The sequence below is a fragment of the Lichenostomus cassidix genome, chromosome 1 (genome assembly GCF_008360975.1).
Source record: "Lichenostomus cassidix isolate B80296 chromosome 1, HeHo_3.0, whole genome shotgun sequence".
NCBI classification, from domain to species: Eukaryota; Metazoa; Chordata; class Aves; order Passeriformes; family Meliphagidae; genus Lichenostomus; species Lichenostomus cassidix.
The window spans coordinates 8,239,537-8,257,309 of NC_139479.1; the positions used below are offsets into that span (position 1 = coordinate 8,239,537).

Below are 17,773 nucleotides of genomic sequence, written 5' to 3' on the forward strand. Positions count from 1 at the left end.
TGCTTCTTCAAGTACCTCTCTTTGCCCTTTTGTTATGAGCAGCACAAAACTGCACTTGAGTTCATAACTCTGAGACACAAACCTTGCCCTGCACTGGTGAACAATCCCAGGGACATTTCATCTGGATTACCAGAGCAGGAAGGGATGACACACGTTGTGGGGCCTGGAATGGAGACCTTTAGTTTCCAGCAGGGATCATTTCACAAGGTTTTGTTTTGGTCTAGTTCTCTGTTAATTTATCATTCCTACAGCTGACATGAAATTTTGCAATCATTTTCACATGGCTGAAGTGAACTTTGTAATGAAGTCCTCCAACTTCAACATTTTTTGTTACAGTTTCCTTCCCCTCAGCCTGTGACTTATTTTGCCTTGGCTACAACAAATCACAGAATATTCTCAGTTGGAAGGGATCCAGAAGGATTATCAAACCCAACTCCTAAGTGAACAGTCCATACAGGGATTGAACTCACAACCTTGGTGTTATTAACACAAAGTTCTAAGCAAATGAGCTCATCTCGGTGTTAAATGCTTTTTTTTGAAAATGGAAACTATACTAATTCACAAATCTGATTAAAACTGAGCCTGAGTTTTGAAACAATAGACTTGCCTACTCGCAAACAAAATTGTATTTGTATTTTATATCATCAAAACAATTTATTCCTGCAACTAATTAAGTCCACAGAATGATGGAAATTAAAAGACCATTTAAATACACAAAGTAGATACTCACTCCAGTTGTGTAAAATTGATATTTTGAAACATTAAAGGCATCTTAAAAATTTTTATTTAGCATATTGAAAAACAAATGTTACAAAAAATTTTCTATAAACATAGGCAAAAATGTTTAAATAGGATAATTTAATGTAAACCAAACCCCTTTAAAATATGCAATACTGTAATCAGAGGTTATTTACATCCAGTGAAGAGAGAACAACCTTCACTAATGTTAATATTATCTAAGCAAATCATTAATTTCCATAATTTCTTAAAACAGTGCCACCTGTAAGTTAGTTTTAGTAGCTAAATCATTTCAGTATTAATACAAGATGATATTCAATGTTACATTCAGGAGTGGGAAAGGCTGACTATTCATGCCATCAGTCAGGACAGCACTGCATTCAGAGCTGCAAAACCTTAGAGATGTATGACTATAAATTTATATTTATTGCATGACAATGCAATTACAGGATTGGTAAAACAACAAGAAAAAACAAGCTGTATAAAACCCCAGTACAAATAAAATTTTATTTTTCAATCAGGTTAGAAAAGCCAACCACATGACTAAGTTATTTCCCCACATTTCACAAAACAGAACAAAACAATTTGTAATTTGACACTGTTCTAACATGGAGAAAACTGCTCATGTCTCAGAGGAAATACATTTGCACAACTGTCCCATATACAGGTTTTGTTTAAATATTAAATTTATTCACCAAGACATAAATTTATAGCCCACTATGGCTTTCATACTCATGTACATGGAAAAGGCATTGTCCAATCAATTCAACTCATAGATCTTTAAGTTTTTGGTTGTGACTTTTTTTTGGAATGGCAAGCATCAATTTTGGATTGCACATAAAAGTATCTACAGGATGCAGTAACAGGATGCAGTATCAATAGGAGACAGAAACAAACCTTTTAAAAGTGGTAGTGGAATAGAGAGTAAAGAAAAAACAGAAAGAAAAAAGTGAAAAGCCAGCTCATCTCTAAACTACCAAAGCAGATTGCCCATGTTAGGGGGATGATGACAGCTGCATTACAACTTAACGTGAAATGGGTGATCTCCATGCATTTCCTACAGGAAAGTCCTATATCCTGACAAGGAAGTTACTGCTAAAACTATCTGTGCTGGCAGGCACAGGAGATGCCAATATGGCATAGACACTGAAGCACCAGCTCCTTCTGAGGTGGTTTGTGCATGCTGGGATGAGGCACTTTGTTCTGGCAACACCTGCCTAGAGCAGTGGATTTATTAACTCTTGCTCGGTATGAAAGGAGCTTTAACTTCCACCAGTGGGAATTTAGGATTCACAAGAGCTAAAACCACTTCCAAAGAAAAGGTCTGACAATCCACAAACAAGACCCAGGCAATCTTTACTACAAGTGTCCAAAACACACTGTCTTTATCTGCCTATCTTAATATATCTATTATATATAATTAATATAAGTAAGAGTCACAGTTTTGACAGCAGAGTCAGGAGTTTGGCCAGGAGTTCATCTCTAATACAACTTGCCTTAGCAGCTGAAGATGCCCAGCAGGCAATGTAGACAGCCTACTCTTTGCCAAAAAAAAAGGAGAACTCCTGACTCCATTTGTCAATACATTAGATCATATTCTTACCAAAGTGTGCACATACACACCCATCTATAACCATACATTTTCCTTCCAGTCTCCTTCCATTAAAATCCTTTGGGAAAAGAAGGGCTAAACCCCCATGAAAGAGACATTAAGAGCAATTTCAAATGGATGGCACTGGCATTTCATTTGGCGTGTTTGAAAGAGGACAGTTTGGGTTTCTGCTGTAATAAAGCCAAAATAACACAATTTAGTCCTTCAGGGCTCAATACATTTCATTTGGTGGTAACTGATTAGCAGAACACTGGACAGTATTAAGCTAATGCCATGCTACCCTGGTATGGGAAGAAAGAAAACTGAAACTTAATATTCAGAAATAAAACCAAGCAATTAACTTTTAAATCAACCTGTGAAAAAAGAATCACCACACTAGAATTTGTACCACCTAAACCAGGTGGATGTAATTCTGTAAAAGCATGTATATAACTTGCATCCATCTCTTCAGCCTCAAAACGTCACTCCACACTAATGCTTGAGGTTATGCCTCCATGTTCTTAGAATTCCTTGTTGGAATGGATAAGCAATAAATGTATTTGTTGTTGAAAAAAGGTATCTATATTCTCTGCAGAGAATTTCCACAGGCACCAATACAAGGTGCACACAAGGTACATGTCAGTAGGCAGGACAGTATCAGGACTTGAGAAAAGGGTTCACAGCTGGGGAAATCTTGAGGAAGGTTTTCATAGTTGGGGAAAAAAAGGAAGTCACAGACATGATTTCTTTCCTTTTTCTCCTTTTAAAAAGGAAAGTAATGCCTTTGGGTTTATGTGCTTACAGATAACATCCTGGTCCCAGTGAAAATCACAGTAGGAAGTCCATGATCAGGATTTTATCCACGCTTGAGTACTTCAGTATTACTGTTGCATGACCTTTCAAGTTCTGAAGTTAACATATGCACACTTCTCACCTCTTGAATACAAAAGTAAAACCAGATAGGAAAATAGGGAAGGCAGAACATGGACAAAAGCTTACACCATTAAATTCACCAAGAAGTGTCTTGAAAAGCTTCTAAGCATTTGCAGAATTTTGAGCTTTAATAACAAAAGCTTTAGAATAGACCTCTCCTGCTAGGACTCTGAAATTATTGCTCTTACACCAGCATTCTCTACGTGAGATCCTGGTTTGAACACAAAGGGTCCCAGCCTCCTGAGAGCCAGGAGAGGGTGCAGCACATAACAAAAATCCAAGTGAGAAAAAGGAACCAACCAGACAAGAGGCAATACTGCAAAATCAGTCCCCTCTAGTTTAAGTAACTAGTAAAATGTTGCTTAAGGATTCCCAATGGCAGGAAATTCTGACAGTCTGCAGTAAGAAAGGGGAGGGGGATCTCACCAATTTTGTGGGGAATGCAGACAATGTTTAGAATAAAACAACTGACATCCTTCCAAACAGAGGTACTTTTGAGAAGTATGACAGAGCACCACATCTGTATCTGCACTACACTCTCAATGCAGATTCTTTATCTTTTAAGACCTCCTATAGGGGAAAAAAAAATCCCAAACCCAAAGAACGAGTGAACCTAAAAAAGGTCAAATTCATTGTACAGGTCCATTAAATTACAGAAATGCATAATAAGCCAGGATAAAGTGCTACAAAATGATTACTGATTTTTCAAAGGTCCGTGGCATTCTTCTTGTTTTACTTAGTACTGGTGACAATGGGAGTTAGTGCAATGGCACTGGCTGAACTGGAATTCACAATGTCTTCGTATTGCGGGGGTGGATCTAAATGTTGCTCTGTTTCGTTTCTTCTCACACTGATTTCCCCAGTGGCTTCCTCATAGGAAGGAGGAGGATCACAGTTTGAGAGCCTTGTGGATATTGAGTCTGACCGTGCATCCGAATAGCTCAGACCTCCTGGAGAGAGCCCACTGACTTCATACATTTCCTCCTGTGGGGAATGAACAATGCTGAGAGGCGGCGGGAGAGTCCCTCTGCCGTCAGCACCATCGCCCAGCGCTCCGTGGGCTCCCCTGTGCGCGTACACCGACTGCCTGCGCATTTTCTTTTTAAACAGGCATCTCCAGATGACAAAAATGACAATGAGGATAACAAAAAGGCCAATGATTAATGGAAATGCAAGGTAAAATGAATACCAGCTATGTCCTGTGTTACTTTCTCCCTGGAGTCCGTTTTTGTAGACTTTCCAGAACTCCTTCTAGAAGAGCAAGACACAATATGTCAGAAACTATAACGCAGTCAATAAAAACAAGCAGTGTAAGCAAGTTGTTTTAAAGAATGAGGAAAGAAAAGGCATTTCAAATATTGATGATTAAAATAAGAACTGGCATGGATAAGCACACAGAAACTTTCAATTTTTCTTCTCATGTGATTAGTGATACAAAAGGGATTTGTTTTTTTAAAACAAACTCCTCATTATTTTTAAGATTCTTGTGTCTGCACTCGGTGTTTACAAACATGCAGCACAGGCAGGACTAAGCAATAATACACAAAGAAAAGAAAAAAACCCAACCACAAAACAAACTAGGAAAAATATCTCAAAAGCCTCTGCCTAATCAGCATGCACATGAGCCATCCGGTGGATCAGAATCTGTCAGCACCACTCAAGGTACAAGTTTAGGGTTTGTTTGTTTTAAAATGGCAATAATACACTAGTAGATCTTGACAGGGAAACACTGGCTCACAATGACAGACCATTTTGGCAAAGCACAACTATGCTGCACTGTCCTATCATAATTTAGACATCCCCCACCCTCTGGCTCATACAGCAATTGCTGTCAGCTTATTTTGAGTTGATCCAGATCCTCTGTTTACGGTTAAAAATAGCTCCATAACTATAAGACTATTACACAGGTTTTTATTATTCTAGAAACCTTGACAACATAGCTACAGATAAATGGAACATAAAGTGAAAATATGAGCAAGTGAAAATAAAGATGAAGGGGGACACCAATCCTTGAAAGCCCTCTTTGTTATAATAATATGTACTAGTGGGAGCACAAAGATCATATTACCATCCAATTTCTTCTGCAGTGAATGCTATAATTAAACAGCACAAAGGAAAGCACACCCTGCCTCAAGAGTAGCCATTCTCACCTGTAATGTAAGATCTCTCCTACTATGAAACACCTCCACTGTTTTATAGTCATAATTTAGTATATTTTAGTATATTATAGTATAATTTAAGAAAAAAGAAACAAATTGTTATTAAATTACACCCCCAATCCACACCAGAAACTCTGAACTCTTTAATTTTCTTTAAAAATGCACAGACCTGACCCCATCCTGCTCCTGCCAGCATCACATTAATTTTAAATTACAGCACACATTTCATGCAACTATTTATAAAATAGTCACCAGGTAGAATTGAAATTGTCATTCCTCAGTTGTTAGTAAATGATGTATTCAGGTTGCAGACTGACTGACTTTGTGCACAGACTAATCAGATTAATCAGCTTTTTTAGTTCAGGCCTGATGCCACATGATGAGCATTAGACAAAAAATGCCACCAATTTTGACTCCTAGACCAATCCAGGATCAGGCATTTTCCCTAAATTTCAAGGCTTGACACCACAAGCAGGTTGTCACAATGCTCCTCTTTGATGTGAACCCAAATCATCTAAGCTTAGTCAGGTGGCATTGGCTTCAACCAAAGCAAGAAATTCTGGGAAGATGGAATCTAAATACTTCTCTACAAGGGCCCTCCTTGATAGTGTGTTCCACAGTGAGCCCCAAACCAGTTCTGAGTTAAGAAAAATGTATTTTGGGGGGAACTAACATTGAAAAATGCTATTAGCTGCACAACTGAGGGCTTTTAGGATCTCTGCATGATAAAAGCCAGCACAGCCAAACACCTCACCTTCTCCCCACCAGACTACCAGGCAATTAAGAATACCTGCTATTTTTGCATCTGGTTAAATAACAGTTAACTAGGTTACTTAGTGGAATAAATAATATATTGTTGACTAGAAAAAGCAGAAAAGGATTAGTTAGAATTATGAAATTGTATGTACTGAAACCAAACTTCCCACATCACTGTTCTGTGGCCTCAGTGGCAGCAAAGAAATAAAATGGCACAATGTCTGTTTTTAAGACCAAATTTGCAAAGATTTACAGAAAGTCATTAAATATACTGTGCAAAGATATGTCATTTTAAAGACTATCTGGAGGAGAAAGGTAATTTTGATGAAAAAAGAAGAAATCACTCTTCTGACCCAACAAGCTATTTTGTGTTGCAGACTTCAGAGGAAATGCATCTTCTCCAACAGAAGGGTAGTAAGCAGAGACTGGTGTTTTCATATTGTTTCCATGTTACTTCTAGGTCAGATCTGTCTGCTGTGGAAAATGCCTCTGTGTCTTCTTCAGAAAGCTGAAACAGCAGCATCTCTCCTTGGCACTCTGCAACATGGCAGAGCAGCAGAAAAGCTGCTCTGCTCTCCCAGAGTGGCAGGCACTGAGTGCAGAGCAGGGTGTGCTGCTTCAGGGATGTTTGACTTTGTGACGCAACCAGACAGAGGCTTAAAGAGCTTAAGGAAAGAGTTTAAACTGCCTTAAGGATGAAAGTAGTTTATTGTCCTCTTTCATTTACATGCAAGGCAAAGAAAATTCAAGACAGTTTAGACACTCTACATTCCCTGGTCAAAAATTACTTTAGGTCTAACACTGTCTTATAGAGACAGAGGAATAAAGATCTGCACAAAGGTGAAAAGTGAAGAACACTATGGAAGAACACTTGATTAGTCATTAAAAAAAAAAAAATCTTTAAATGTTCTTCTTCAAGGGAAAAGAAAAAAATAACCCCACAAAACCCCACAACCATAAGCTTGTTAGCATACTAGATCCCAGGTTTCCAGCTTGCATTTTTGCAAGTCAGATCTCCAAGAGAAGCACGAAGACTTTTAGTTCCAGACTGCCACAACTGACAGGAACTGCAGGAAACTCATCCTTCAGGTTTGAGTGGCACAGCTGCCAAGCAGCTCTCCCTCTGCCACCCCACAGCTACACTGCAGAGTAAAGGGATGGTGCAGGAGGAGTACAAGACATCTGGTCAAAGTCAAATCCTGCCCAACAAAGCCACAGACAACTTAGATGAATCTGCACAGTGTGAGGATTTGTACAAACTGCTGCAAAAAAGACCAAGAAGGGAAAATATTGAAAACTTACAAAGTAGCTGTAAAATTTATACAGAAAGTGAAAGAGTAATTTAGAAACTGGAAAACTTAAAGCCCAAAAATCCCTCCCACAATTGCTGGCCTCTTAAACTAATAGCAGAAAGGACTTCTTGCTTGATAAAATTACTAACTTGTGATTAATGAAAAGGACACTTCAGTAATAATTTATCCCTGAGTGCTGTACAACTGGGAATACCAGGTGTAAAAGCCTTATAAGGCTGAAAAACTAAGTTAAGCAGGCCACAGAATCAGATAAGTGCAATGGAAAATACTTAGAAAACATCTAACATATATTCCTGCCAAGAACCACTTTTCTGAATGTAACTTAGTGCTTTGGCAAATCCATTTTGAAATAATAAAAAGGAACTCTCAAAAGCTTCCTGAAGACAGTTAGAGCAAAATTTGCCAGAATTTTGCATCCATATTATTTATAATACTTCTCAGAACAGAGTCAGCATCAGTCAACTGGATCTGAATGCTGAATCAAATAAGGGATCCACAAAGAAGTCAAGAGACTCACACCCTCTTGAGAACTTCAAGAGGCCTTTGCTTGAGGCCTTTACTGCATTTGGCAGCATTGTCAGCCTCAAATGATCTTTTGTCAATTGTCTGCTTTGTTTTAAAGGTGGACTGATAACAAGGCAGTCAGAAGACTGCTTGGTATTCGCCAGGCAGAGGGTGAGAACAAAGCTGTAAGGGGAAGTGAGGGCACCTGCTAGTTTCCTTCTGCTCTGCTCACAGTTTCAGGAGGCTGGAAAAGATTCAGCTCTCCTCTTCTGAGTATTTATCCAGCATCCATAATTACACACAGACTGACATTGGATGTTTTACTCAATCACATCCTTTTAGATCTGGTGCTGACAAGTTTTGAGTTGTTTACTAAGCTTTTTAGTAGTAATTTGTTTGTTTTGCTTGAATAAAGCAACACAAGAAAACTTTGCAATTTTCACAATACTAAAATTCATGGGAAATTTGCAACATGAATGAAAATCTGTGACTGCCAGCTTTCAAAATCTTCACGCACTTTAATTTAAAAAGAAATGAGTTAATGGACATTAAATTAATGCCAATGCTATAATCACAGGCAGATACTTTGCACAGTAATATTTGAATAAATCTTTGAGCCTCCCAACAACCTGTGACTCCTGACCAGTGACCACATGCAGTGCTGCCTGCAGGCTACAGGCACCACCAATAAACAGCTTCATAAGATCAGACCTAAGGCTCACCTTATCTGTTAACTTCTCTCTGACAACAATCTTTACAGACTGCTGAAAGAAGACTTTCAAACAAGCAGGCAGTGATATTCTCCCAAATTTCACATACTTGGACTACAAGAACTTCCATTAACCAGAGCTGATTCCTTTTAATTAATGGTTTCAGGCTGATTTTCCTTCCCTTCATTTACATTATTCTCTGAACCTATACAAGCTTTTAGGATCTGAGACATCCTGTGGCAAGGCAGTCCACAACTCTATTAGCTGTGGTGAGGAGAGACTTCTATTTGCTTTGTACCTGCACCTTTCCAGTTCCCTTTCAGGCTCTCTTAGCTCTGCTCTCAGAAGGATGGCAAGTGACTGACCTTAACTCACCCTTCATCACAGACATCATCACATGTTCCCTGATTCAATTATTTTATGATCTATTGTGGTTATACAAGTCTTTTCATATCCTTGATCAATTGTTTCACTTCTCTGGTCCTTCCTCAGCTACTAATTTGCTTTTAAAGAGATAGGCAGATGAGACTTGCACACATCCAAGATGTGGGTAAACTCTTTATTTTGATCCCTGTTATTTCAGATTCTTAGAATTCAAGGGTTTTTTTATTTTGTTTGACTGCTGAGCATTAAATGGAAGTCTTCATAGATTGAAATTCAGATCTTGTTCCCGAATTCAGTTCAGAGCCAATTATATATTATAATGAATGTTGCCATTTTCTCCACATGCATTACATTTGTCAACAAAGGATTTCATATTTTATTTTTCCCACAAAGTCCTGCAAATTATTCCCTGTTGGCTCTAGCCTAACATAATAGTTTTATCTTTTTAATTGACTTTATAGTTTTAAATTATAATTCTGAATCTGTCAAAATACCCAAGCCTGTCTTGGAAATATTGAATGACATGTATGCACACTTGCCATACACAATGCTACTTAAAAACTCATGTAAAAATAACTTAAGGGAACCGCTTGATATTCTTTTAATATTACAAATCTCATTGCAGACCTGCCCAGAAGACTGCAGAAAAACAAAGAAGCAAGTGGACAAGATAAAAAATGCAAAGAGAAAGGTTATACAAAATGTTACCATGACATAAATAAGCTACAGACCCTATCTGAATTCCAGTCTATCTGCACTGTGAAAGCTTTGATCCTGTGTTTCTCTGAATATACTGTATCATGTTCCCAGTCTACTGCATCCATTCCCTTCCCCTGGGACACAGATGTTAAGCATTACTAAGTGGATGTGTGGATGGATACTGCTGGAGGACAATGCACTAAATAAAGCCCAAGTAAATGAGGCTGGTCAGGCATGGCTGCACATTAGCAGAGCCTGGCCCATTAGCAACTCCCCACAGCAGAAAACAGCAGCCAGGGGAAAAGGATACAGTAGTGGAAAGGGATAAAAGGTCAGGACCTTACTGGAAACTCCTTCACCACTCATCACAGAAGAGAAATCTAACTATTTCTATTTTACTACTTCCGAAATACCTCTGCAAGGGAAATGCTAATTACCACAACATAAAATGCTCCTAAATGGAAGAAAAGAAGCTGAAGTTAGAGACAACATGTTTAGGTTATGTTTTCTCTAGTGATTGGAACAAAAAGCAAAAGTGATATTGTGGTACAATTTGATACCAGTTGTCTCAGTGTACACACTATTCTTAATTACACAATGAGCTATCACTAGGAATAGTCACACCAAGCCAAGCTTGGGAGGTAAAAAATGTGTGTGCAGACACTTTACAGCTTCAGAAAAAAAGCAGCTTTGAAGATGGCACATATCCTACAACTTCATTCTAATAAATCAGAAAATTCTCATTCCTGCCTTGTCTATCTCCCCAGCAATGACTCACAACAAAAAGATGCCAAGAACTTAAAATGTCCAGTATGCCTTTATACATTGTTTTTGGTTTTTTTGTGTAGAGCTCAGCCATTGAAAAGCGGAATATGTTACCTGTGTAAATTTTGGAAGAAACCTACAATGTTCCCTGTGCCACATCAACCACTAAATCACTGGCATTGCCAGTACAATTTCCCAAATCTAATGCCATGTTGGAAAACACACAAGCACTCAGCACACCCAAAAGTTTAGTATCAATACACCCCACCCATCTTTACATACACAACAAAGCATACCGTTTTTTCCTCATTTTCAAATGCTTCTCTTGCTTCTTCATAGCTACAGATTTCTTCTCTGCATTCATGTTCTATGTCACCTTGCTTTAATTCTTCCAGAAACGTGTTGGCTCTTGGGTATCTTTTTAACATAGAGTTGGCTTTGTCCTCTGTTAAGAACACTGAATAAGAAGAGGAGAGACAACAAAGGTCACTTCTAAAATAGACACCCAAAACCTCAAGCTAAAATTGCTCAAAGAAAACATTTGAGAATTGCCTTTGAGAAAAAGATTTTTCCAAAGGCTTCTCCTTTATTTGATATGATAAAAGGCCTTTCCTAGTTTTATTCACTGTTTTAAGTAGTTTGGCCTACAGTTTCAGTAGCTGTTGCTAAAATGTCATAAATGCACAGACCTCAATTCATATAGCTCATATTCAACAAATAGCTGTGTGTGGTGAAACAAGACTGAAGCTGGCGCCCAAGAAGAGTCTTTGGAAGAGAAAGGCACATGATCAGCTCAAGCAATTTCTTAAACTGACACAGAACAAACAAATCCTGTTTGTGAACATCCAAAATTACATTTGCAATCACCTGAGGGCATCACAGCCGGAATGATCTGAAGGTCTTGATATAAATATTTATGACTGTTACCTAGAGTCACCAGACAGCTGCATTTATCAATGTTTAAGTCTCAAGTTTTCTTAAGCAACTTCGAAGCAGACTTGCTCCCTTCACTCCAGAAGTTTCAGCCATACAATGGGCACCCTTTTGAGGGATTGGGGTGAAGTAGCCTCTTTCTATTTTCTTGAACCATACAGAAAACCTCACCTTATTTGATGAATTAAATGAAACAACCCTAAAAGGCAACCAGTGTTCTCACACAGGTATTCTTTATTTGCTTTCCTTAGTTTGTTGTTCAAGGAAGAGACCTGGAAGCAATCTCTTTTCTTCTGATGTTCCGGCTTTCCATCAAGCTCTCTGACCCAATGATTTTTACATATGCAGTAACTGGGAACACTCCAAAATGCATCAGACTGAATTACCCAGGAGGTACATCTGCAGTGCATGATGCAGGAGTTCTCCAGGTATTTCAGGTCAGGAAGCAGGAACATCAAGTCAGTGCTACACTGTTCTTGGGCTCTCAGTGAGAGCATGAGGGGATAATGATTCAGTGCATTGCCACACTAATGCACGTGTAGCACTTCCTGGCCTACACAATCATTTGTGCATTGCTTCATTTACAGTTACACTGAAGGGTTTTTTCCCTTAATCAACTGATTTTTAATGTTATAAAAGGAGGGCAGTGAGGAAACAAAGACAATCACTACGTTTTTGCTTTAGAAAGGTGTGATGGTATTTGCCAGCAATGATTGGCATGATTAGGCATAACTAATTTCACCTTGTTTAGTGTCTGTGGTATACTATTGGAATGGATCTGTGTGGTCAGGCTACAAGGGTGCCTTCTGTGAGAAGCTGCTAGATTACCCCAGGTCAGTGGAGAAGGAAGTGGAGGAGGTGCTCCAGGTGCCAGAGCTGAGATTCCTCTGGAGCTTGTGGTGTAGACCATGGTGGAGGGGAGTGACAGAGCAGTTTTGGGGGACAGAGCATCTACTGTATAAGTTCATTGACTAAATAACATAGAAATTAATATTCAGAAATCTCTTCAAAAAGGAAAGACAAAGATGATTTTTTTCCACTTCCCACACAATTCCCCTCACTTCCCTCTAGGCCTGAATAACTTGGTTTTTTTCAGCCTCATGCCTCAGTGATCACCTCAAGGTGATGAGTTGAAGGACTTGTCCATGTCAGGAATGCAGCACACAGCCATGCCTGGGGATGGACTGCCAGTGCTTTTCCTACTTCCCCCAGCTCCTTGTGGGCACTCCTGAAGGGAACATGTGTCAGGCCAGACTCTCCTAAGAGTGCCCATATGCAGAGGCACTGAAGAGTAGATAATGCACTACAAATTAAGTTTCCTTTCCTCCAGAAGATAAAACTTAGGGAATTTCATTTCATGGCTGGAATCCATCCCTGAAAAGAGCAATGAGAGAAGTGATGACAGCTTTGTATCGGATGCAGAGGGAAAAGAAACAGGAAAATGCAGTTAGTTGAAAATACCCTGATTTACAGACTTTGGCTCTCAGAAACAAGATACAAATACTTGTTTCTGCATGCACTTTCCAATTTGCAAAGAGAATAAAGGTTTAAAAGTTGGTATGTTAAGAAATACTGCATTTGATACATATTGGTTTGAGTTTCTAGGTAATATTTCAGTTTTCCAAACGGAGCTAATAATACATTTCTGATTCAAAATGCATTGATGGAGAACAGAAAAATGTTAATTCAGTTCAAGAATGGACAATATCTGGCCACATAAAGACCCCAAAGTTTTTATTTAACAATTCATATTCAGAAAGTCTATTTTCTCTCACAAAAAGTCTGTTTTCTCTTACTGTGTTTTCTTACAGTATACAAAATGCACACATCACAGAGTCAAAAAAAAGCCTGCTGAGGAAAATAAACTACATCTCATCTTAATTATGAATGTATCTGATAAATAATAATCTCTGGCTATTCCAGACCAGGAATGCCTTTTGACCCTGCAGGGCTGGGAAAAAAAAAGAAGTATATTAACCTGCTAGTTTTGATGTGACATTTTAATGCTCTGCACACTCCTAGTGACTTGAAAACCTATTGAGAAGTCAATACAAATGTATCAAGGAAAAAAAACCATGCAATTGAAATACAGGGATTTAATGAGAATCAGTCACTGCCTGATGAATCTTATTAAAAAAAAAGATAATAGAACCATATTGTAGAACCCACTTTGACTTCTTAGTATTCCAGGACCATAATCATGTAGCTATTCATTTATAGTTGGATAGGAGTGTGCAAAAAGCCCACTTTGGCTTGGATGCCCACCCAGCTAAGCCACAGCATGGCTGAATTCACTGCAGCTGTTACTGTAGAGTTGAACGTAATCAGGGAGGATTTGCATGTGGTAAGAATAAAGGAATGAAGTAAGGTAAGTCACTTTTACACTTTGTTAAGGAGATTAACTAGCAAATACAAGATAAAAGAAAAAAAGTTATTATTTTGGTGTTATGTAAGATACACACAGAAACAAATCATCTAAAGTCTCTTCTACTTCCCCATTTTTTCAGGATGTAGATGAAGATACCAAAATTACCAAATTTAATGCATTTGAACACATTATTTCTTCAGACATCCTTTTGCCCTGTGTGCAACTTTAATAATTGGCTTTTACCAAGTTTTTATGTATCAAAAAGCTTCCAAAGACTTAGTTTCACTTATTATTATTGAAAAGAACAATACAGTCAGATTGATTTATTACACATCCTCTGGAGAGCCTGCCTGCTATCCTAATACTGAATGGACACTCCAGCAAGGTGAAATTTAATCAGAACCAGAGCCAGGCAAGGACACGAGAGGAAAAATATGTTGCAGCCTGCCAGCTGAAGCTGTCACAGGGAAAGAACACAGGCTTTAGGTCTGTAGTGACAGAAGGAACAGGGAGCAGCAGTGTGGGAAAAGTATCTGAGACACAGAAGTGCTGCCGAAGCAAAGCCTGTGGCATCCTGGACACCAAAACCAGCTCTATTGAGACCTTTATTGAGCTTCCTTTTTTGATTTCTTACCAACATCTTAGCAAAATAAAATCACTACTAAATAGTAAAAATAAACATCTAAGCTCTAAAGTTGAAGCTGTTGCTATTAAATTAGAATCTTTCTGTACGTCATCTTAATAAAGCTATTTTGTTTGAATAGGGCTGGAAGGAGAAAAATTATTTGTGCTTTTATTTATGAATTTTAAAAAGTGACTTCTGCTCTGTGAATCTGGAGTTACAGAGACAAGCTTAAAAACAGTTAAAATTAAAGTACTCAAGGCTGGAAATTCAGCTCTGTGGTCTTCATTATGCAGCCAGCTTTCAAAGGGCCACAATAAGTCTGTGATGATTTTTATGGTCTGCAAACAATATCTCTGTCAGAACAGTTGCATGACTCCAGTTCAGTTCAGTGTGAGCAAAGATCTACATCACGTGTAACATCAAAGCCTGTTCAATGCCAGAGGGCATTTTTTGTGCAAAGAGACTGGGATTATGAGCAGAGGACAGTTTTGGGGTGTATTCACAGGAAATAATAGAGAATGCACACTCATCACTAAGTTAAACTTACCACTATCCATGGTGACTGCTGTCAAGGCAGGGAACTTGCAAATATCAAATCTGTAAACAAAAGAGGAAACATCATGTTGAGTTTGTGAATTACAATCAAATTGGACAAGTTTCTCTTGATTCCCAAATAGTGGCACAAATACATCAGTTTTCAAAACTCCATGATCAAGATTAATTCCTCTTTTGAGTTGTACCAGTATTGCATGCAGGCTAATTTCAGTAGTATAGGAACACTACCCAAGAAAAAGATAACCCTTTGAAATGGTAAATACTTTAACCTTTTTCAAGGCTTTTCAAATTCAGAATATGCAAAAATGTTAATACGAAATAAGAGGGTGTGTATAATTTTAAACAAAATGCAACCTGTTTTGCCTAACTGAACTTAAAAGGTACTGCATTCTCCACTGTAATTACTTATACCTTAGCTAAGACTTAAATTCACTCTGCAGAGATCATCAAGTCAACTCATTATCTTCACTCTATAGATCAGATTTTTTGAAATCAGAATGAACACATGGAAATTCACTCAGAGTCAGCTACTGATTAAAACAGGATGCCTGCATAAAGTTCAAGGACAGCACAAGGCCTGCGAGTTGGCAAAGGAAGTTGCACTACATGAGAGAATCCCAACCTGCCCTGCAAGAACTTACATGTACTTTGTACCTCATCTTGGAAAGAGAACAGACAGATGCTCTCAGTTGAGAAAGTGCCTGAAGCTCATTGCACCCACCAGGCAGAGAGCCAACAAAAACTGCATCTGGAGGCAGCAAGAATAGTTCAGCTCCTTGGAGTCTTTATTGGTATGGGAAAAGTTAGGAAAATAAAAGCTTTTAGCAAAGTAAGAGCAATTGTCTAACCAAGTTAGTACAACACCACGAGGTTAAAGGGTTTTTTTATTAATAAATTACCTACTCCTAAGAGTTAGCCCCAGTCTTCAGAGGCCAGGTTACACATCAACATACACCACCCAGATGTCCTCACTTTCCATAAATCCAAACCCTGAGAAGCAAAAGTTTCTGTAAAAAAGGTTGGCTGTGGCTGTTGCAATAAACAAAGAGGGAAAGTTAATGTTTCCAGCCTGGCCTGCCCAACACCACAACTCATCATGCAAGAGCAAAGTGCAGTACTTGTAGGGACTGCTGAGGTGAATGGTGCTCCATGAAGACATCCCAGCCTGCTAAGGAAACTGTAGGATTGGCACTACAAGATGTGGAATGAAGGAGCAAAGAGATTTTAAAGCAAGTTCATCAAATCTCTGTAAAGGCAAATAAATGGGAATAAAGAGCAGACATTAAGGTACTGTGAAATCTCACCACCATAGTGTTTAGCTTGTTGTTACTAAGTATTGTACTAAACAGAGGGACTTAAATTTTTCAGAATATATATAAAACCTCTTTTAATAGCCAGAATTTTTCTTAGCAGACTACTCTATGCCAAAACAAATGTCCTTTGCCCTATGCTTCTTGAATAAAAATAAAATGGGTGTCATTTAATGATTAGCCACATTGTTTCAACCCAAATGTCTGTGATGAAGAAATTGCCAAACTTATTCAAATAAACAGGTCCCAAAAGATTTAGCTAGTGGTGTAACTATTTTCTTCACCTGTTATGTCATTATTTTCTTTAGCCATTTATTGCCCACCAGTTTCAGAGAGCTGCTTTTGCAATAGCCTCCCAAATAAAACACACTAATAGCAGAGGCAGCACCCATGAATGCTCCCTTGCTCTGTGTTAAGAGGCAGCAATGCAGTGAATTAAACATAACTTCCTATGCTTCCCCTCACAAATGGGGTGATTTTTTTGCAATACATTTCAGTTAGTCTTTAATGTTTCACCTTTTTAGCAAATAACTTGAGTGTGGATTTCTACAACATTAAAAAAAAAAACAAAAACCACCAAACAAACCAAAAGAGAACACAGGCATCCACATCCATGAGTCACAACCACTCTGACAGCTCAGTACTTGGAACTGTGTTGGGAAAAAGAACTTAGTGTCTCCCCCTGCTATGGGATGTTTTCTATCAGGAACACAGCAAGTCACTGCACTGCCTTGGCACCTGGCACTAGGGACTTGGCATATCATGTTCTCTGGGAACAAACATCAGAACACTACCACACACATATTGGGAAACTGGGGAAAACACAGGGAGGAGAAGAAAAAAGAAAACACAGAAGGCAAAATATCTTTTAATTTCTTCAAAGGAAATTACATTAGGAGTTAGTGACAAAATTAAGAGTTGCTGAAGTGGCTGCAGAACACAAACTGTTTCACTTTACCTCCTTCATTAAAGAAGGAAACAGTATGCCCTTCTCTAGGAAATATCAAATACAGCTTTTCAGTCAGTGGCCGTAGTACAGAAACTTCCCTTCATCAATTTACATTACATTTTTACAGCAATTACAAGTATTTAGAGCTCTCTGGAACTAATTATGTCCATTCTCCAACAAATGTGTCTTTTCTATGCTCTCTTGACTTTCCTCTCAAACTTCTTCATTTCCAAGCTCCCACAAATCACACATTCCTGCTATGACACCCAAACCCCCGCAGAGCAAGAGGTTGATTGAGGACATGGGCAATGCCACTACATGGACATTTCACTCACAGAACAGCCTTTCCCACTGCACAGGAACCGCTTGGGTCTTTGCCCTCTATTAATGGTCCCTTCCCCTAAAGGGGAGAAGTTTAATTATATTTTAGTCCTCTACTCTGACACTTGTGGTTCAAACTCACTAAATAGTTCAAAGGTGG

General features: G+C 38.5%; 1 protein-coding gene across 2 annotated transcripts in view; it reads right to left on the minus strand.

Annotated features, from left to right (window-relative positions):
- Positions 1–1,226: 1,226 nt before the first annotated feature.
- Positions 1,227–17,773, minus strand: part of PRRG1 (proline rich and Gla domain 1) — a 30,396-nt gene continuing 13,849 nt past the window's right edge. For both annotated transcript variants that reach the window (XM_085049336.1, XM_085049347.1), the window contains exons 2-4: positions 15,026–15,075; positions 10,849–11,009; positions 1,227–4,513 (exon numbers count right to left, since the gene is read on the minus strand). In XM_085049336.1, the coding sequence (XP_084905462.1) occupies positions 3,995–4,513; positions 10,849–11,009; positions 15,026–15,075 (730 nt within the window). In that variant the 3' untranslated portion in view covers positions 1,227–3,994. The remainder of the gene's footprint in view (positions 4,514–10,848; positions 11,010–15,025; positions 15,076–17,773) is intronic.